This window comes from Leptonychotes weddellii, chromosome 3, assembly GCF_054177405.1.
Source record: "Leptonychotes weddellii isolate Sample4059 chromosome 3, ASM5417740v2, whole genome shotgun sequence".
Classification (NCBI taxonomy): domain Eukaryota; kingdom Metazoa; phylum Chordata; class Mammalia; order Carnivora; family Phocidae; genus Leptonychotes; species Leptonychotes weddellii.
In genome coordinates this window covers 50,184,123-50,206,893 of record NC_138371.1, presented here as the reverse complement: position 1 = coordinate 50,206,893, position 22,771 = coordinate 50,184,123, and the positions used below count along the sequence as shown (strand labels likewise).

The following is a 22,771-nucleotide window of genomic DNA, read 5'->3' as shown; positions in this document are numbered from 1 at the left end:
ATAGCTTACATGAGGCCATGACTAGCTCAAGGAGTAAGTATGAATACACATTTTTTTCCAATATATTTCATGTTATTTTACATGAAAACTGCTCAGTACACCACTAGTAACTCTCTATGTCTAAATATCTTTTTTAGGTATAGATTGGCTGACATTAGATATAGATGTGGACAAAAATATATTTGCAGAAAAACAAAAACCTCTTATGAAAGGCCTCTTTTTCCCCATCTTAAGGTAAAATTTACAGACAGTAAAATTTAGCCTTTTTAGTGTACAGTTCTGCAAATTTTGATAAATGCAGTCATACAACCCCCACCACAGCAAGATACAGAAAAATTCCATCACATCCCCAAATTCCCCTGTGCCCCTTTGTAGTAAACCCCTCTCTCCATCTCCAGCTCCTGGAAACTACTGATCTGCTTTCTATTTCTATAAATTTGCCTTTTCAAATATGTCCTATAAATGGAATTATATGGTATGTAGCAAAGGCCTCTTTTAAATTTCATGCACTGGATAAAAATTAAAGTAACTAAATGAAGTGTCAGTGTTAATGTACTGATTTCTATTTCCTGACCTTAAGGCAATGATGGATATATAAAATCAAATTACCCTTGAATATCACATCTTGAAGCAGGTAGTATACCCAGGGAGCCTTTTGAATATAGAGATCTTTAGGACTTCAATTTCAACATACTGAATCAAAATCTCTCAGTGAACTTTCTGGGAATTGTTTTTATCAAGTTCTCCAAGCTTGACTCTGATTGATCAGCCAGATTTGGGAAACATTAACCCAACAGATATTCACTGTATAGATTAATTACCAGGCTGTAAATCATGTGTGGGAATAGGATCAAAGTTCAGAGGCTGTTGGAGAGTTTCATTAGGTGACCTTGTCCTTGGATGTGGCTACCACTTACTACCTGCAGGAACTTTAGCTGAACCTTGGTTTTCTCCTCTATCATGCTGGGGTAACGATGCTGACTTCATAGGATTAATTTGGGGATTAAAGGCCTATAAAGCCTTTAGCTAGAATGTGGCACACTTGGCACTCAGTGATTGGAAGCTGCTTATCTTGCTGGCATTAGTATCAATATTAACATCATTATCATCATCACGGCGCCAGAAACACTTTACTTGTCTTTCTCCATATTTCTGCATTGTTGTCAGTTTCACTATTTCTTAGTCCTTCCTCTAGAAGGGACCAAAGTAAACAGAATCCACTTTTGTAGCCGCCCAACTGGTATTCAGGGCAGCGCAAAGCTAACAGAAATTCACTGATTGTCCCCAACCCTCACCTTTACCTCAAAGATGTCAATGGGAACAAAAAAAAAAAAAAAAGGGAATTACTGGAAACTCTCCCTCTTTCCCAAGGGTATATTATTGGCCAAATATAAGCAAACAAAAGGGAGGAAGAGAAGCAAAGCGACAGAATAAAGCAGAAAATTAGGTTGTCTGTGTAGTTAGGGAATATCTAAAAATTGACTTCATTCATTTGCAGTTTTATTCTGCAATGTAGACACATGTATTTTTAAGCTATAGTTTCTTGAAAATTTTTACTATTGAAGTACAGTTGACATAGAAAGGCAGCAGTTTTTATTTAAGCTGTGAAATACAGAAGAGTGATGGTATTTGGCTGCACTTGCTGATCTAAAGAAAGAACTCCTATCCTCAAAGAATTAAACGATGCTGCCAACACCAAGGACTGAAGGCAAGGAGCAAAAGACAAACCTGAAACTCACAAGCCCTACCTGTTCTCAGCATCGGCACTGCACTTTGGGGACATCAATTCAAAGGATTTGGTGAACTTCACCACCTGTCACACACAGAAAGACATAAATTCAAGTCAATTAAAGCTTTTTTGCAGTTTAAAATAATGCAATAAACATCTTTCATCTTTATAATGATAATTACAATAATTGGAGATTAAGGAGGAATTTTAAGTGGAGAAGTCTCAAGGGGCCGAAAAAGAAAATTCTATCCTACTTTTTGGATTTTACTTCTAACATGGCATACATTGCCAAAGTTTTGATACATTTTACTAAATATGCATATTTTTTTTTTAAATTTTTATTTAAATCCCAGTTAGTTAACATACAGGGTAGTATTAGTTTCAGGTATAGAATTTAGGGATTCAACACTTCCATACAACACCCGGTGCGCATCGTAACAAAGGTCCTCCTTCATCCCTATCACCCATTTAGCCCATCCCCCCCACCCACCTCCCCTCTGCTAACCCTCAGTTTGTTCTCTATAGCTGGGAGTCTGTTTCTTGGCTTTCCTCTCTTTTTTTCCCCGCTCATATAAGAAACAAAACAAATGAACACTGGCGGAAAATTAAGTGTGTTATATTTTTACAATGAGGTGTTTACTATCTGTGGTAGTTCTACCAAGGAACATCACACTTGGAAACATTTTAAAATTTTTATTGCCCTTTTAACAATCTGATCAATATGCATGGAGAAGAAGGTAGAGACAAAAACCTAGAAAAGGATGTCCTCCTTCAACCCCAGGCTCCTGAAGTCACCTTCCTCGGTTTATCATTGTTCTCAGGTGAATATTTTTTGCCACCAACCCCAGCCTCCTGCTCCAAGGGTAAAGAAGAGAAAGCCATCTTCTTCAAGGATCATCCCTAGTGTAGACACTTCTTCTCTCACCTGTCTCATGAAACCGGCATATTTGGTGCAAGAACCTGATCAAGACTTATTACACTGAAATAAAATTTTGGACACAGGAAATGTAAAGGTAGTTTTCCTTATTATTAGCAACTATTGAATTCTTACTATAAACCAGGCTCTACATCAGAAGCTTCTTGGACTATTTAAGTTCCTTAGTACAACTCTATAAAGCAGGGATTTTTATCTTCAGTGTATAGATGAGGAAACTAACCCATAAATTTTAAGAAACTTGCTCAGTTTCACAGAACTAAATGGGGGCACCTGGGGTTAAAGCAAGCCTGCATGATTCTAGAGTGCCTGTTCTTTCAACAACACTAAAAATGTGGAGTGGGAAAAGTACCATTTCTCGTCCTCTTCTGACAAGCTATACCACATGATAGAAAAATGAGGCCCTTATATTGAAAGGAGTCATCTGAATGTCACTGGATGCTTCCAAGGTTGACATTTAGATTTGCCGTAGCTGGATGCAGTCATGCTTCAAAGGCCTTTTAAATTAACCACTTATGAGGAATGGATGGGCACCTGAGAAAATGATTTGGAAACGGAATAGATTAAATATTAAAACAGCTTTATCAGTGAGGTAATGAACCCAAACTAAGAAAATGCAACATTAGGAAAAAGATAAAAGAAAAGAAAAGCTCATCACAAAGAAAATTGTGTGTGACTAGTTGACTGCAGGGCAGTGACACAGACCAACTGCAAGGAAATGCCCTTGACAACTAGAGCACACATTTCATTTCATATTCCAGTGTGAACTGAGCCTCTACAAAGTCCTTCATTGTGGCCAATTTTATGTTCTAAAGATGGTCACAACACTATCTCCTATCCTACACTCTTCACTACAATACGACCCTGCCACCCTCCTACCAAGTGGTAGGGTCTATGTTCCCTCCCCTTGAATCTAAGTGGGCTACTGACCACTTTGACCAATAGAGTATATAGAACGGATATGATGTGCCTTCGGAGATCGTCATAAAAGGCGATGTTCCTTCTGTGTTGTCTGATGGAATACTTGTGCCTGGAGCCCTGAGATACCATGTAAGAGGTCCAGCTACCTTAAGGCCATTCTGCTGAAAGGGAGCCCAACCACATAGAGATGCCACGTGTAGCTATTCTGGTCAGAAGCTCCAGGCTTTAAGTCCTTCCAGTCTAGGAGTCAGACATATGAGTGATGATCTTCAGATGATTCCAGTTCCCAGCCCTTAAGTCACCTCTGGTTTCTATGTTTTTCCAACTGTATGTAGCCCCAGATATCCTGAGAAGAGGCAGACCATCCTTGTGGTACCCTCTCCAAATTCCTGATCCATAGGATCTGTGAGCATAACATGATTGATTTAAGCCTCCAAGTTTGGGGTTTATTTGTTACACAGCAAAACTAACCAGAACACTTGTCTTAATTGAGGACTTAAACAGAAATCAATCACTTAGAAATCTTTATCCACTTGCAGTATTCTTGGATCTCACAAGGCTAGCAAGCCACAGAGAAACTATTTGCTATCACCAAATAATAAATCTCTCAAACTATACTCCAAATAATTTTTAAAGTTAAAATAATAATAAGGTAAAAAGTAGTAGCATTTCATTTGTTTGCATGATAGAAAATTGTCACAGATTTTAAGAGGGAGTTAGTCCTCTATCTCTGCTTTGATCGTCCATGATTTGTGATTTCTTTCCATTATTTTGTTAGATGACAGAAAATTCTTTCCCTATTTTATCATGTTTATGCTGTTGCTATGGACTGTATATTTGTGTTCCCCAAAATTCATATACTGAAACCCTAATCTTCAACATGATGGTATATGGAGATGGGAGGTGATGAGGTCATGAGTGTGAAGCCTCATAATGGCTTAGTGCTTTTATAAGAAGCAGAGAGAGCTTGCTTCCTCTCCTTTTCTCTGCTATGTGAGGATACAACGAGAAGATTGGCCATCTACAAACCAGGAAAAGTGCCCTCACCAGACACTGGCTCTGCTAGTGCCTTGATCTTAGACTTCCCAGTCTTTAGCACTGTGAGAAATAGCTTGTTTGTTCTGTAAGCCATCCATTCTATAATAATTTGTTATAGCATCTTGAACTGACTGAGACAACTATATTCTCCCTTTTTGCTGCAAATGTGTATGAGGCATTTTACATACATTATGACCAATGCTTTATGTAGATATCAATGCTTACAACATTCTGGCAAGGTAGATAATATCATCCCCACTTTATTGAAAGGAAATTAAGGCACAGAGGGGTTAAGTGTTTCCTGGAAACCATACAACCTTCCTGGAAACCATACAACCAATACACTGCAGAATTGGGATTTGCACCATTCAATCTGATTCTACAGCCCCCAGTTTCCCCACTACTCCTTGCTTTTGTAAACATGAGCAAAACTGTGACACCAAATTATTTGGACATGACTCCTTCAAAGTCAGAATAGTTAGATAAACTCTGCCTTTATTTATCAATTCTATAAATATTTTTCAAGAACCCATTAATGCCTGAATTTGAATAAACACAGACTAAAAGTAGCTTGAAGCAGAATACTTGGCTTAATATAAAATTAATCAAATTACCAATACAGTATTAATTATTTCTGCATTTGGAAATAAAAAAGGAGATACTTTTTTTTTTTTTAAGGTTTTACTTATTTGAGAGAGAGAGAAAGAGAGACAGAGATCATGAGCAGAGGGGAAGGGTAGAGGGAAAAACAGACTTCTCACTGAGCAGGGAGCCACATGCGGGGCTCGATCCCAGGATCCTGGGATCATGACCTGAGCCAAAGGCAGACGCTCAATGGACTGAGCAACCCAGGCACCCCACCTTCTTTTTTTTTTTTTTTTTTAAGAGCGAGAGGAAGAGTGCAAGTGGGGCAGGGCAGAGGGAGAGGGAGAGAGAGAATATTAAGCAGGGTATGCACCCAGCTCACAAAGCCCGATGTAGAGCTAGACCTCACGACCCTGAGATCACAACCTGAACCCAAATCAAGAGTCAGATGTTTAACCCACTGAGCCACCCAGGCACCCATCAAAAAGGAGATACCTTTAAATTCCCTGACTGGACAGATGAGATTAAACTCCTCAATATTACTAAGGAATACTTCATTTGGCTTCCTTTTTACTATTAATTAGAATACTTTACAACTCTAAAAGGATAGATAATAATTCCTGAAAAACTGATAGCAATACAAATTAGGGTTGTAAATGAGGGAGTAAGCCCCCTTGTGGGGTCATTAAGGATCACTCTGACAAAGTCCCAGAAATTATACTTGGAAAGGCATGTGAAATTAAAGAATTCATCACAAATCATAGAGAGGGGAGCATGGTATGCTCAGAGGATCATATAAAGTCACCCAAAGCCCAGAGTTTGGTCACTGCAGGCAGGGAAAGGGCAGAGCAAGGACCCATGGGTAAGTACCTTTATTGGGGTCAGGGGTAAGGTAGCTTGTGGCACTTGGGAAACCTGCTCTTTGGGTAATTTGAATGTAACTGGGTCAACATGGAGAGGAAGGAAGGGGTAAAATGGGAATGTCATCCTGAGGCTTACTGCTTAAACACACACGTTGGGGATGGGTACCCAGAAATGGGCAATAACTAGGTAAAAGTTCAAAACAAGCAGGCTGAGTGCAGGCACTCAGTGAGTCATTGAAGCCACAAAGAACAGCTTGACAATGCACAAATGAATTTTATCCAAGGAAAAATGCAAATGATTTCTGAGCAGTAGTAAAGTAAGCCCATAGTGACAATTTTATTGTTCTGGATGATAGTAACCATTATGGAAATCTAACCTAGCAATCTTACCCTAGCATTCTTTCAGTAGCTATTTTATTTTATTTTATTTTACTTTAAGATTTTATTTATTTATTTGACAGAGAGAGAGAGACTGTGAGAGCACAAGCAGGGGGAGCTGCAGGCAGAGGGAGAGGGAGAAGCAGGCTTCCCACTGAGCAGGGAGCCCGATGCAGGGCTTGATCCCAGGACCCTGGGATCATGACCTGAGCCGAAGGCAGACGCCTAACGACTGAGTCACCCAGGCGCCCCTTGGTACCTATTTTAAAACTGATTTTACTACCTCATTTGGTTTATCTCTTTAATGAGTTCAATAAATCTTTGGTACATGCTTGCTTTAGATTTATGCAAGGGCTAGGTTTTAACATTTTGAAAACTGTGCTTCGACACAACAGATATGTACTGAGAGTCTGTATGTGTCAAGGAGCATAGGGCACTGGGACTACACGTGGGAAAGTAAACGGAAAACAATCTCTGCATGCATGAAGTCTACTGTATCCTAGTGAGCTTAATTTGCCCTGGCTTCTCAAGACTAGTGCTTCCTGGAATAATAAGGAACTTCTGCTTTCCACATCTTAGGAAAACAAACCTAAGAAATGTTCAGAGATTAAAAAGAGAATAAAGGGGTTTTTTTAATGTTTAAAAAATTAAAAAAAAAAAAACCTGCTAAAGGATAATGCTGATAAGAAATGGAATAGAAAATCCTGGAATTTTAAAGCTATAAAACTTACAGATCTAGAATGAGAAAGAGAATGGATAAGATAAACAAATAACCTCTTAATGAAATGTCAGTGTTTGAACTCCTGATATGTAAAACAGGACATTTTAAAACTACCAAAAGGAAAAAAAAACACTTTAAAAAAAATGTTAGGGGGCGCCTGGGTGGCTCAGTCGTTAAGCGTCTGTCTTCGGCTCAGGTCATGATCCCAGGGTCCTGGGATCGAGCCCCACATCGGGCTCCCTGCTCGGCAGGAAGCCTGCTTCTCGCTCTCCCACTCCCCCTGCTTGTGTTCCTGCTCTCGCTCTCTCTCTCTCTGTCAAATAAATAAATAAAATCTTTAAAAAAAAAAATGTTAGTACTTTTTATTTCAATATAAACCATATGCTATAAAGAAAAACAGGGTTGGGGTGCCTGGATGGCTCAGTTGGTTAAGCGACTGCCTTCGGCTCAGGTCATGATCCTGGAGTCCCGGGATGGAGTCCCACATCGGGCTCCCTGCTCAGCAGGGAGTCTGCTTCTCCCTCTGACCCTCCCCCCTCTCATGCTCTCTCTCTCTCATTCTGTCTCTCAAATAAATAAAAATCTTTAAAAAAAAAAAAAAGAAAAACAGGGTCAAATATTTTATTTTATTTTATTTTATTGGTTTTATTTTCTAAATTTATATTTAATGAATAAAGGGAAAGTCAAGGATTATCCTTCAACTTTAGCACTCTATATCATGGAGAATACTAGTTGTGTCCCCCAATAAACCAGTCCACGGTGTCCCAGTCAAAGTCAGACACTGGATGAACCATAGTGTTGACCTTGTGTGTAATAAAGAATTAACTCTATGCAAAGAAAGGTCTGGACTTTGCCCTTGGCTCCTGGGAGGTAACCTCTAAGCCCCTGGACATATCCAGCCTTGATTAAAGTGCCTTGGGCCAGCCAGATAGAACAATGTAATTTGAGCCACACAACAATGTGGTTGGGGGGTGGGAGGTCGGGTCGGGTGCAGCTTTGGGTCATGTGGTATCACTTGACCTCTGGAAGGAATGGAGACTGAGGTCAGCTATTGTAGGTGGTCAACTAAGTTTTGGTGATTAAGCCTCAATAAAGACCTCTGGATGCCAAGTCTTGGGTGACCTTTCCTGGTTGGCCATACTTCATCATGTACATTGTCACATATCATTGCTGGGAGAAGTGAATGCTATCCATGACTCCATGGAGAGAGGACAACTGGAAGCTCCACATTTGGACCCTCCTGGACTTTGCCCATGCATCTCTCCTTTGGCTGATTTTAATCTGTATCTTTCCTCATAATAAACCATAACCAGGAGTATAACAGCTTTCAGTGAGTTCTGTGAGTCCTTCTAGCAAATTATTGAGACTGAGGGTGGTCTTGGGAACCCTTGAACTTATAATTGGTGTCAGAAGTGAAGGCAGTATTATAGATTATGTTCCCTTACTTTGTACCTTATGTGATAATTCATAGGTTCTTGTGTCTTTAGAAGAAAAATGAGAATAATGTTGACTGGTCTTTGGCTAATATTGATTATCTAAGGCAATATCAGTGTATACTGGGTAACAAAAAGAGATATCAAAACATAGTAAATAAGGTCTCTAACCTTTAAATAATATTTTAAAGGGGAAAAAACTTTAAACTTTAAGGGTCAGGAAGATTTTTCTTGATCAGCTGTTGTGATTCCTTTTACTTAACAAACAATTATAAAATGTATTAAATTTCTTCTCTTACCTTAGCTGTTAGGAAGCTCAGAGCAAAGCTTTAGTTTCAAAGTCTTATCTTTTTGCAGCATAATTTGGTTTTGAGATTGCTGATTTCATTTGGTTTTGCTTATATCATCTACTTTTTTTTCTCCCATTTTATTTGAAATTTTGCCTTTCATTTTGTTATGTGTCTGGCACCTAATAAGCACTCAGAAAATATTTGCTCACTATGAATTTTTCTATTTTTGCTGAAGGGTGCTTTAAGTGCTGTGGTAATTAATTGAGTTAAAGTATAAACCAAGAGGAGATAAAGTACTTATGTACTTGAAAAATGTATAAAATGTATAAAAATGCTTTTACACATGAAGTAACATAAATTTGCTTATGTAAAAGTAATTACAGTTGAGCATTAAGTTGTATAAAAGAGGATTTTTCAGAAGCATGGGAAGGGAATCTGGAACGGTGGGTAAGAGAAATACAACATTTAAGGGCCTCCAGCTGATAGCAAACAATGTAAGAATAAAAGAGAAGCAGGCTTGAGTCCCGTTTAGAGAGTGGTCAAATATAAGCAGAGAACAGAAACTGTGAGGACAAACCCACTGATGACTGTAAGCCAGATAAGATCAAGAAAGTGATGAAAAGCCAGCCTTGGCTCCATAAGGTGTAGAAAGTTAGTCTGAGTCCAGACAATCTGACTATGAAGGGCTTCAAGTCCATTTTAGAATGGATTTATCACAGAAATCCTAGTCTAGACCATCTAGTCAGGAACCCAGGGCTGCTGGTGGAATCCTCTTACAGATTTTCTGAATGTAGGGTAATTTGAGATTAGACTCATGGCCAGTGAACCCTCCAAGTCATCAGAATATTGGGCCCTTAAGGCGACATACTCATGGGACTTGGTCCATGTTGAGGCCAGCAGGATGAACAGAAGAGAAGTAATACGTTTCTGGAGATGCAGACTGATCTGCTTGCCTCTCACTCTTCTAGAGCAGGGACAGGCAAAAGAGTCTATGGGCCAAATCTTCCCCACCATCTGGTTTTATAAATAAAGTCGCATTTTAACAGGGCCCACTCATTAATTAAATATTACTGTGGCTGCTTTTTGCTCCAACAGTAGAGTTGAGTAGCTCCAACAGAGACCATATGGGCCACAAAGCCTGAAGTATTTACTAGCTAGCCCTTCATAGAAGAGTTTGTTGACTTATGATCTAGAGCCATCTCTAGTTATTTTTTGCTAAACTTCAATGACTGATGATAGATTAATATATTCATATTCCTATGCAATTTATCTGTGATTCAGAAAGGGGATTCCTGGAGTCAGAATCTTCACATCTGAAACAAGACTGTAATGATGGAAATTTTAGGCACCACAGTAAGTGGTGGGGGACATACTTGAGGACATGCGTATGTCAAAGTTGTCATGGACTGTCCCACTTTAATTAAGCCTGTTGTCCTGAAACAATTATTAAAAGTGCCACTTTTCACTCTCAAATGTATCTTTTTTTGAAAAGCAAAACTCTAGGCAGCCATGCCCCAAACAATTTATATATTTTAAAATATTTATTAAAAATATAATGCATTCAAGTAGAAAATTATTTATAGTCAGACACCTGGGTTTAAAAATGAAACAGCAAAAACAGCTAAAATATTTCAGTGCAATTTAATGGGATATATAGTGTCACTGTGGAGATTATGACCAATAAAAAACAGACAAGAGCATAAAAGAAGAGAATAAAATTCATGCTTTATTCTTGACTTGGGCCAATTGTATAGTTCTCGGTCTCATTAATTTTTTAAAATTTATTCTCTAAATCCAAGTCTGATTTTATAATAGATATACTACATGAGCCTAGATTAAATAAATAAATACCCACATTCACATACACTAAGTAAAAAGAGAATCTTACAAGAGAAATATCAGAAGTGGTTTATAGGTCAATGAAACTGAACAAGTGGTTCCAAGCTCTCCTGGCTGTTGATCAGCCCTGATGATTGCACCCTGGGGAAGGCAGTACACAGTGAAGCAAACAAAATATCCCCGAACACCTCTGCCTGTTCTTTGGAAAAGCTCCACGGACAGAAGACTTTTTGATTTGGATATTTATCAAGCACTAGTTGGTTTGGTTTCTCTCTGTCTTTTTAAATTTAAAAATAACTTAAAAAACAAAAACTGTGCTCAAACAGATACTCCTGCCACCAAAAAGAAAATAGGAATGATCTAATAATCACCATTTTTCATTAGTCTTCTTAATCTATATTTTTCCACAAGAGAATGATTCTATAGGGCAAAAGAACTAAATGATCATCCATTGTCATCCTTCTTGATAAATTTCTCATTTATGATGATGAGTAATTTACTCTAATCATTTATTCATTTGATCAACATCTATCAAATACTTAGTGTACAGGCACCATTATGGGCTCTGGAAATACCAAAGGGGCATAAATCATGTCCTGTCTTTGAGGGACTCACAAAATAGTACAGGGGTGGGGGGAACAGTTCACAAAAGTATAATTTCACCACAATATATGTTCAAAATTCTACAAGCACACAGAAGAGGGTGTTGAAGAAGTCTTTGTGTGAACTGTGTCTTCAATGGTGGGCATGCTCTAGGCTGAGTAGTGGGGGAAGTTTTCTGGGTTGAGGGACCAAATAGGTCAGTTTTGGCCAAAAACAGAAAGAACACTGAAAAGGTTTTAACTGAACCTAATTCAATAAAGGGACTAGTTACAGAAGTGTGGGCAGGGTTAAAAGAAACCAATAAGAAATGGTGAGATACCCAGGAACTAGCAACTTTGGAAAGACTGCAGTCTAAAGGAGCATGTCTAAAGATCACAGAGAGCAAGGGAGAGAAGGAAGGATGTCAGGAAAGAGGGAATAATGCTTTTGGTGTCCTTGAGGCACTAGAACTATGGAAGGGGATCTTGGAAGAATCCAGCCACCTCTAACAACTGGCACAGAAAGAACAAGAGGAATAACTATCCCCAATTTCTCTCTCCTCCAGCCTCTAAACCTTCTGCTGGGGGCGCCTGGGTGGTGCAGTAGTTTAAGCATCCAACTCTTGGTTTCTATTCAGGTTGTGATCTTGGGGTCATGGTATCGAGTGCTGTGTCAGGCTCTGTGCTCAGCATGGAATCTGCTTGAGATTCTCTCTCCCTCTCCCTCTGCCCCTCCCGCTCATGCTCTCTCTCTCTAAAATAAATAAATCTAAAAACAAAAAACAAAAAAACCTTCTGCTGATCCCTCTTTTTTGTCAAACTCAACTGGAAGCCAGTGGGCAAGAAAGTCCAAGTACATTCAAGGGCACTGAGCTAAGGAGAGAAACATCAAGAATAGAAGGGGGGGCGGTGCAGAAAATAGTCAGTACAGAGTTGACAATGTTGAACTTTACTTGAGCCCTGCTCTCCCCAAAAAACAATAATAATAAAGAAATCCTTCCTACCACTTTCTTCCAGAATTGGCTAACCTCAAAGGACCACCCTGCCCTAGCATATTCTAAAATAAGACCTGTCTTCATCCTTCCTTCCTTTTTTTTTTGAGATGTTCCTCAGAAATGAATGTTCTCCCTATAGCAATAGCCTGGATGAAATTATCTCCCTAAATGTCTGGTGCATTTTGTCGTCCACAAGAACAAGATGTACCAAGATACAGAGGCAAATGCATGCATAGGCTGACCTGGGGAGGGGGGATAGAGGAGGAAGAAAGGGAAAGGGTGAGGCTGAGGACCAGAAAGAACAGCCAAAAGTTAAGTTGGGAGCAGAGGTGATGAACCTTGTATTTTGGGCAGTTTGAACTTTATGGTGTAGGCAACAGTTACCAAATATTCTGAACCATGGGAGAGGCAGATGCATGTTTTAGAAAGAGAACTAGAAGGAGTATTAAGAATTGATGGAAAGGAAGACTGCCCCATTTGCAAGTGAAGAAATGAGTTGAGGAAAATGTGGAGCTAAGAGATTAGTAAAGACAGTAGTAGAAGAGGTGAGAGGAAGGGAGTAGAAATGAGGTTTCAACATAAAAGCAACAGAACTGACAAACGATTGAACGTAAATGGTAAGAAACACTTAGAAGCTACTGTGTGGTTTTTTAGCTTGAATTGCTTACTACATGATGATTCTATGAACTGAAATAGGAAATCTTAGAAGTGATAAAGATTTGGGGCAGGATGTGGTGGAGATGGAGTGGGAATTGAAGTTCAGAAGTTGGATATATATATATGCACACATATACATATAGTTAACACATATAAGTGATTAATGATGTGAGTTAATATATTGATAGAAAATTACTAATAAAGTGACTTAATATAACAAATATATAATATAATATATTAATGATTAATGATGTGAGTATATATAAAACAATGACTGGATAATCATCAGAGTTTTTCTGAGATAGTTGCCACTTTGCACTCTAGAAAAAGCAATTGGAACAAAAATCAAAAAGAATTTACATTGATTTCCTTATAGGGAGAAGACAAGCTAAAGAAAGGTAAGGAAATGGAAAGAAAGTGACCTGGAGTGATTTTTGCCATCCATTTAGGATGGAGGGGATTGAATTATAGGCTGTTCTGGAACAATCAGATAACAGTTACCTCCATCTCTTCCTTTCAAGTGTGGGATTCAGGAAGATCATCTAGTTCAATGGCTTAATTGCATGTATATTTACACAAGAACCAAGAAGTTAAGGAACATATTAAAAAGTAAGTGTAGGTCGTGCTTCCTGGTTTAGGAAGTGAGCTCCTGAAACTAGCTTCCTGGTTATAAGCTGGGTTATGAAGTCCTTGCTGGAGTTCTCCACGAGGCAGTCACTGCCAGCCATCGGGATGATCCGTGAAAGGAGAACACGAGTAAACACTAGTCCTGAGAAAGTGCCTTAGGACTTTACCATGGAAATGTCCGCATTCTTGCTTTCCTTGACAAAGCACAGAAAGAAGTAGAGATAATAGTAAATACATAAACTAGAAAGAAGCTAACAGAAGGTATAGGAATTGCTTGGACAGGTTCATGGAATGTCATAATATTATATAGGGAATATTCAGTTCAAAGGACTAAATTTTCCTAATGTCAATGGTAGCTAGCTAAGGAACAATCTTTCTACTTTTTCAATCTAGTGGAAGATACCACTGAAAAAGTCACTTAAAATTGATTGACTGAAACACTTAAGGGAAGCAAAAGAGGGTAAAATATGAATTTTGGCAGGAGAGAGGCCGGAAAGGCATTCCTTATTTCTATTTTTGGCATCTACTGAGTGAACTGATCAGTTAACACCTGCCTGCTCAGGAAGGCAGTCTCTAAACACTGAGGAGCTTGATGAATCAAACCTTCGATAGCTAGATTTCAATTTCTTTTCTTCCTCTTTCCCTCAAATGAACAAAGGCCAGGAAATATCATACATCTGCAGTAACCAGCTTTTTAAATACTCAAATCACAAGGCAATAATCAGAAGTTTCTGTTTTCAGGAATGATTCTAATAAAATAGAGAAAAGCAAAAGTTATTTTTAGAGGAAGGAAACTTCCAGCAGATTTTTTTTTCCTGAAATGATGCTTGTCTCCCCCCGATTGTAAAAAGTAGCATATGGAACTCCAGTAGACATGATGCCATAAGTTAATGCTTTGACATATCTGTTCTCTTCCAAAAACAGAGTACAGATTGATAAAAATACAGAAAGAGAAAACCAGAAAGACATCTAGAGGTCAAAAAGCAGAAAAAAGAGAAGGGCAGGATGGCAGAGAAGACCAAAAAGAAAAGGTCTCTAAAGGGCCAAGCTTGAAGACACAGGCCTACTGTGCTCCAAGTCCAGAAACAGGCAGGTGGCAATGATTGGAACTTCAGCTTCTACTGGGGTTTGGGGACTAAAAATGTTCTCTTGAAACAGGTGACCTAGCTTCACCCCCAGACACTGAACCATGCTCCTTCTGGCTTAGTGTAATATTACCACGCAGCAGGAGACCCAACTTGTTCTTGACTAGGGGCCAAGGACTGCACAAACTATTAGACAGGGAGGGAGGAGTACAAGAAAGAACCAAAGAAAACAATGGCACCAACAAACGAACACCCTCCCATCAAAATGACCTCCAATCCCAAACTCAAAAACGCATGAACAAGTAATATTAATACAACTAAATCAACGACCTACAGAACTGGACAAGAAGATACTGATAAATCTCAGTTATGCTGAACATTTGAATACACCTGTATTAGAGACTGAGAAGTGAAGAATAGAAAAATATCAAGAATATGAATGATGTAAGCAATATCTCGTTTTGTTTTTGTTTTTTTTTTTTGCAATATCTCATTCTTGACCAGTGAATCCTGCAGGAAAGTCAGCTGGGAAAAAACTCTTACAGAAAAGACTTTCTCCCCTGAGAAAAAGAGAGCTAGGTGAACAGAAGTTTTCCTTTCTTCCTCTCCTGGTACATGATGACACACTGCCTGGAGCTGTGTCAGCATCCTGGCCCATAAGGGTGAAACGCAGCCGAGCACTGAGACGTGGGCAGGAAAGTGGACAGTGCTGGGCTCTTGATTACATCATCGGGCTACTGAGCTACCCCAGAACCCCTACCAGCAGACTTCGTCCCATGTAAGCTGAGGCCCCAACAGCTGCCTCTTCCCGCCCTTGCTTGGTGAGAGCCTACAGCTTGCCAGGACTATCATCGTACCACCAAGCACCCCCACTCCTCCCCATTCCTTTCTGGGGCTTTAGAGTCAGGCGGTGGGGGGAGACTCCAGCAAGTCACTCAACTCTCTGAGCCTCATTTCCTCCTCTATAAAGTGAGAATGATAATAATACCTACTTCATAAGGATGAGGGGCAATTAAATGAACTCAAGTACTTCACACAACATCCAGAGCATTCCATAAATGTGGGCTATTGTGGGGGGGTGTTCTCCCAGGGTTCCACAGAGTTTTACATAATCACAGGATAATGGCAAGGCTATCGTTTGTTTAAACCACACCTGCTGATGTAGAAGTAACGCCAAGCTCTGCTAAAATATGGGCAAACACGCCTCAACATTTTAAACATGTATAGATTTTTTAAAACTTCACATTGTGGGGCGCCTGGGTGGCTCAGTTGGTTAAACGTCTGCCTTCAGCTCAGGTCATGATCCCAGCATCCTGGGATCGAGCCCCGCATTGGGCTCCTTGCTCAGCGGAGAGCCTGCTTCTCCCTCTCCCTCTGCCGGCCGCTCCCCCCTGCTTGTACTCTCTCTCTCACTATCTCTCTGTGTGTCAAATAAATAAACAAAATCTTAAAAAAAAACAACTTCATGTTGTAAATTTTATGATACTTATTTTTACATCTCCAAAATTTACCCTAAGGTTCTTATTCTTGGAGGAAAACAAACCTGAAGGCAAAGACAATAACCTTTTCTAAGCAAAGGACAGTAAAATATCATCCTCTGAAGTATTAAAACGGTACTTAAATAGCTAGACAATTCCTGGTCTTCGAAGACAGTTCACAGTAAAGATATTAAATTGCTGCTAAGGGTTTAGACATTTAACTTTCAAGAAGTTAGATTGATGATGATCATTATTTTCAATACTGTTGCATATTTACCCAGCAGATTTCCCCCAAAGAGCTGAAGGGCTTAACAGAAACCTGAAAGCCAAGGTGCTGCAGGCCGGAGGCCTTGAACTAGCTCGATGCCTGCCGTTGGAGTAACAGAAACCCCAGCGGGGAAGAGGCAAGGAGCTGCCTCCACCTGGTGTGTGCTCTGTGCAAGCATCCCCAGCTCCGAAGCAACAGGAAAAGAACTTGGAAACTACACTTCAAGCCTTTGCTGCAGAGCACAGCCCAGCTGAGGCCTGTCACCCCCCTCAGCTCAAGTACAGTCTGTCCGAGCCCCAGAAGCAAAGGGCACTGCTCCTCCAGCATTTGTTTGCTTCCTCCTCATAAGAGGGCTGGGGAGCACAGTCTGGACTGCAGTCCACACCCAGAGATGCCAACGGCTTTCCTCATGCTGGGGGAATAGGATGGGAGCCCGGCATTGAGCTAACGTCTATTCAGCTGGGAGACATGGGGCAAACCAGCTAATCTGTAATCTGTAAATACTCAGGGCTGGGATTGATCTCCAAGGTCCCCATCAACGTAAGAGCCTATGTTTCTAAGGTGACAGCAAAACAAGACGGAAAATACATGTAAAAGAAATTTAAAAAAACTTTAATTTTATAAAAAGTGACCTCATGGTTAGAAGAGTCATGAAGCGAGTGGTTCAAGCAAAGATTTCACAAGCTGAATTACAAATAAATGAAACTTCAGTCCATTAACACAGTCTTCAACACTGTGTGACAGATAAAAGATGACTTACTGGTGATTCAATGTCTTCTAGGAGTAAAACAGAACAGCGTTCACATTTCAACAGAGTTTGGGCCCGATGCATTATTTTCTTGACAATTTTCTCCAGGTCAGTCTGTTCTTCAAAGAGGTCATTAACAACCTCTAGCAAAGCCTAGGAAAGATAAAATGGATGCATTTAGGTGGGTATAGGACTGAATAAAAAAAATTTTTTTTCCTCTCAAAATTCCATTTGGTGTTTGCTATAATAAAATATAAATATTTTTGTGTGGCTAATTTTTAAAGCATTGATCATTGTTTCGACATAGTCCATCATTTTGTTTTATAACACAGTTTTGAACTGAAAAATACAACTTGAGAATAGTGTCAATCCATATAATCCTATATAAATCCCACATACAGCTATAGGACTATCTCCCGAGGAGCTAATGACTACACAATCCCATTTAGTCCACTATAGCTCTAGGCTTCCCTCCCCAGCCCCACTTCACAGTAGTTTTTCTGTAACATAACTAGGTATAAACCCAACATTTTATAAATTATGAATACCTGATTCTCTCCAAAGAACATTTATTTCAGAAAATTACAAAGCAGCTCTTCCTCACCCAGGAAGAAATAGGTTCATGGTCAGACTTGAGACTTATTTTCCCTAATACACATCTCTCACAGCACTCTGAAAGAATTATAGGGATGAATACTAATTAAGCTTCAGAGCCTTCAAAAAATATATAAAATTCCCATTAATCCCTCTACATAAGAAGTATTGCTTCATCTCACCTGTCCAGGAAAACACAGATACTAAAATATATCTCAGGAAAGAAAATACCATTAAAATTTCTGTTAACAGAATGAAAAACACACAAATTAAAGAAAGAAAACCTTAGATGAATGACTTGAAAACTTGAAACTAACTTGAAAACTAACTTGAAAACCTGCATACTCACTTAAAAATCAAATGGTAATAACCTCTCATTTTATCCAGCTAAGTTAGCTTGCAATTTTTGCATTGAAATAATATTTATTTGGAATTTTTAATAACATGGCTCTTTCCAGAGATTTCAGAATAGTGGGCTATGTACAGGTAGTAGGTATTATGTTTCTACCAGAGAGCAATCAGAAAATTACACAGCCAGTGAATTGGCCAGAAGGTGCTTCGTTCAACAGAACTTAATAAGATGTACACTCTCAGGTCTGACCTCTCACAAAAGGATTTTGTGAGTTTTCAAATTCACCTCTATTCAGGTAGATGGTGTTGATGATCATCCCAGGGAAATTTTCAACTTTAGTAATGAATTTGATTTGTCCTGAAACCATTGGAAACATGTGAAAATTTCTTCTCTGACTCTATTCAGGTAGAAAAGCATTTGAATGAGTTAAGGGATCCATGAAATGAGTCTAGTTCACTGAGCATCTAAAAGAGGATCAAATATCCTTGGTGGCATTTTCTTTAAAGAGAACCTCTGAGTACGGCTAAGGGCCTGGGTGGCTCTATGATCCTGAAGAGGAGAAACACCAGGAGGTGAAAAAAGTTTTGAGTGTATCCTGACTGTTTGAAATTTGGGCAGCAAATTGCTGTAAGAAGTCAATGTGCAATAATTTCATATTTAAATATAACATTAAAAATGAGGCAATTGTCTGAATAATTACCAACACAATTCCCTGTTATTAAGGGGGAAAACATTATTCCTTAATCATCCAGACTATTTCTTCAGATGGATCATATTAACTGAACAATTATTTAACTTTTCAATTTGTTGTGACTGTGTGAATAAGGCCCCTGGGACCCATATACAAGAACATTTATCTCAGAGGAAAAACTAATTGTGCCTTGAGTCTTGCACTGACAAATCACATCATAGTAATTTTACTGTTTCTAATTAAAAATTGCTGCTTTACTAACAAGTGATAAAAGTTTCACAAATAATACAGACTAACTCCACGATGGGAGAAAAAGAGAAGAAAATCTTGGATGATGGGCAATTCAACAGACATTGGAGGCTCTTCACACAGCTGAACACTCCCTGTTTCTTGACTTCCCTTGTCTTGGCCCCCCTCCTTCGTCTAGTGCCTTCTTTTGCTCCTGAGCTCATCCTTGGACCTTTCCCTTTCTCTTATCTACAGATTCTCCTCCAGATTGACCCACTCGGTACCCTACTTTTAAGTATCATCTATATACTGATCGTTCCCCAATACGACGAGTCTCGAGTCTTGACATCTCACCAAAACTTTAGACTCCTTACCCAACTGTTTACTTGCCAGGTGTACAAGCCAAAAGTCATTGTCACTCATTTCCCACATCAATAAGCTTTGTATATGTCACCGCTAATTTGGGAGGGAATTTCTCACTTCTTGCTCCTCTAGTCCCAGTCACATTGTTTCTTTTTTTCCTAGCTCTATTGAGATATAATTGACATATAACTTTGTGTAAGTTTAAGGTGTAAAATATGATGATTTGATACATCACATGTTGTGAAATGATCACAAATGTGCTTTTGTATCAGATCCAAAAAATTGCTGGAGCCTTTCCCCTATGTTTTGTTCTAGAAGTTTTAGTTCCATGTCTTACATATATATCTTTAATCCATTTCAAGTTAATTTTTGTGAGTGGTGTAAGATAGGGGTCTGATATCAGTCTTTTTCATGTGAATATCCAGTTTTCCCAACATCATTTGTGAAAAAAACTATATTTTCCCCATTTAGTATTCTTGGCTCCCTTGTCAAATATATGTTGACTGTATATGCATGGGTTTATTTCTGGGCTCTCAATTCTATTCCACTGGTCTACGTGTCTGTGTTTAGTGCCAATACCATACTGTTTTGATTATAAGAGCTTTGTATTATAGTTTGAAATCAGGAAGTGTGGTACCTCCAGCTTTGTCCTTCTTTTTAAATACTGTTTTGGCTATTGGAGTTCTTCCTCTCTGCTCCTTAGATGCACAGACCAAGCTTTTGCCTGTTTAGTGCCTTTCAACTTGACATTTCCACTATCTGGAATGCTCTTCCCTGATCTTTGGGTAGTTTTGCTCCTTCATTTCATTCAGGTCTCAGTTCAAATAACATCTTATAAAGAACTTCTTGATCATGCTCTGAAATAAGCATCCTCTCAAACTAGCCTTCAGTGATCAATCTCTATCTCTTCATCTCATTTCATTTTTATAGCATTTATCACTACCTGATACTATATTATTTTTTATTGGTTTGCTTGACTATTATCTATTGTACCTATCTATACCTACCTATATCTATTATATTATGAGCCTAATATAATTTAATATCTATTTGATAAGTTAGCATTTTTTTTGAGTCTTCCTTCCTTCCTCCCTTTCTTTCTTCCTTCCTTCCTTCCTTCTTTTTCTCTCTTTCTCTCTTTCCTATTTACCTGGATAGCTGGTGAAAGTCCCTCTTTGTATGTGTTTCTTTATAATCCTATAAAAGTATTTGCATTATTGTCCAGTTCTCTTGTGGTGCTCTTCCAGAAAAACTTTCAATTCAAAAGCAAAATCTATGAGGTGGGGTGAAATCATTTGCAACACATCTTGCTTCTTAAAGAAACTAAATTGTAAAAATATAGCTAAAGTGTGTTATTGTTTCAAAGCTACAAATAAGAGTATATCTACTACCTTACAGTACAGATGTGAAATTAATTTCATTTTTAAAAGAAGCTGGTACTATTTGCCCCAAACAACAGAGAATTTGTATCCACTTCCATTTGCACTTACTGCTTCAAAGATATCTTCAACCATAAACTTGAAGGATTAAACAAATAAAAAGGACTCCTGTACAATTCAAACATCATCTGCTGTTTTTAAAAGACATGATGACTCACAGACCCTTGAAAGTCAGAGAGCTTGGAGGGTTGTGAACAGCGTTTCTTTCTACTCACCCTGCTTCTTTCATATTCTTTCCTTGAGGCAGCAAAGAGCTGAGCATTAGATATGGCAATTCCACAAAATGGAAGATACATCTGCATAACCTGGGGGCAGAGAGAGTGTGTTAAGAACATTAAAACCTTACTGCACCAAATGCTATATTCCTTGCATTGGCCTGATTATAATACTTTCTGTTCAACACAGAAATCGAGTATGGAGTTACTGATACGAGTATCTTAACTTTAGAAGGGATATTTTTCAGAGTTGACTCTAAGATGGTCTCAATCAAGCTTTAACTAGGGACAGTCACATCTATGAGCACATATAGTGAAGCAACAATGATGACTAATACAGGAACTGTACCTAAATCATCTGTGTATTCCTTCTTTGATCAGTGAAAAAGGAATAAATGAATCAACTCATATATCTAAAATGTAAGGCAAGTGTCCACATTCATATTTGGAGGGCGGCAGGCTCTGAGTCAATTTCCTTGTACATGTGTATCTTTACCAAGGTTCTCAGCTTGACCCTAGCACACTGCTAGCTACAAATTTCAGTATGCTTGGTAGACTGGGCCAGTAGGAACTTAGGGGCCACAGGGCCTAATAGCCTCGTGCAAAAGAGCTCAAATTGTGCCCACTGTTCTGTTGACATAACTGGATGTGAATGCAAATGTGTGGGATGATCCTACAGAAGCCTGTTTGAGGAAAGGTTGGGGATCGTTTCAGAGAGCACACTTCTCCTATGGGAAGAAACAGCTCGGTGTGGTGGGCTCCATCCTAACAAAGACTTGCTCATCATTTCATCATCACTTATTATCAGTACTGCCTGACACTCTCACTCAAATTCATCTCTGGAATCTCTGATTCCAAAGAGAGAGAGAATGCCCCAAGTAAAAACCAAAGGAACGATTTCCCTAGACTCTTCGCAACATAGAACATTGTGACGAGCAAGATTGCTTTGGGATTTCTCTAAGGAAAAGGGCATGTTTTGTTCCATCGTCTTCCTCCCTCCCTCCGTCTCCTTTCCTGTCTCTGTCTCTCTCTCTCTCTCACACACACACCCCACACTGCAATGTCCTGTGAAGAGGTACAGAGCAGGGGCAAAACAGAGCCGCTCCTGCATGCCCAGAAGGCGGAAGTGCAGTGTTCACCACGGGTGAGCGATGAGAATAGCAGGAGCCGCGGGAGACGCCCGTGGGACCCGCAGAACACAATTACCTAGAGTGGAAGGTGATTTTGCAGAGGGCTTGAGAAAGACAAAAGATGAAGGACAATCCACATTCCCTATCATTTCTTTCCTATTAAAATCTTGCTTTGGCTGCCTGGGCTTACTCAACTCTGACCTCGGGTCCCAGGAAGTGTAGCACAATGCTGTAGAAGCTAATATGGCGACACCGCTCCTGAAGAAAGACAAACGGCAGGATTGGGAGTAGATAGACATACAAAACCAGTGAGTTGATTTTTGACACATTTTTCCAGGATAAATTCCTTCACTGAATTTGGTTCGAACTTCTATTTAATGAGGACCTACTAGGTGCCAGACACGCTCACTTCATTTCGTCATCTGAATAGCACATCAACTTCTCACGGAGAGACTTTAAGTACATTTTAGAGATCAGGAAATTCAGTAACTTGCTCAAACTCACACAGGAACTCAGGTCATCTTCTTCTACAACTGATGATCATTCCTTACAACATGCTGCCTCCTAGAACGAGGTGCTATTTCTGTCA

General features: G+C 39.2%; 1 protein-coding gene across 1 annotated transcript in view; it reads right to left on the bottom strand.

Moving 5' to 3' along the window:
- PDE11A (phosphodiesterase 11A) overlaps nt 1-22,771 on the bottom strand; it is a 300,465-nt gene that overhangs the window by 170,750 nt on the left and 106,944 nt on the right. The window contains exons 3-5 of the mRNA XM_081815325.1: nt 21,053-21,142; nt 17,183-17,323; nt 1,749-1,813 (exon numbers count right to left, since the gene is read on the bottom strand). Of these exons, the coding sequence (XP_081671451.1) occupies nt 1,749-1,813; nt 17,183-17,323; nt 21,053-21,142 (296 nt within the window). The remainder of the gene's footprint in view (nt 1-1,748; nt 1,814-17,182; nt 17,324-21,052; nt 21,143-22,771) is intronic.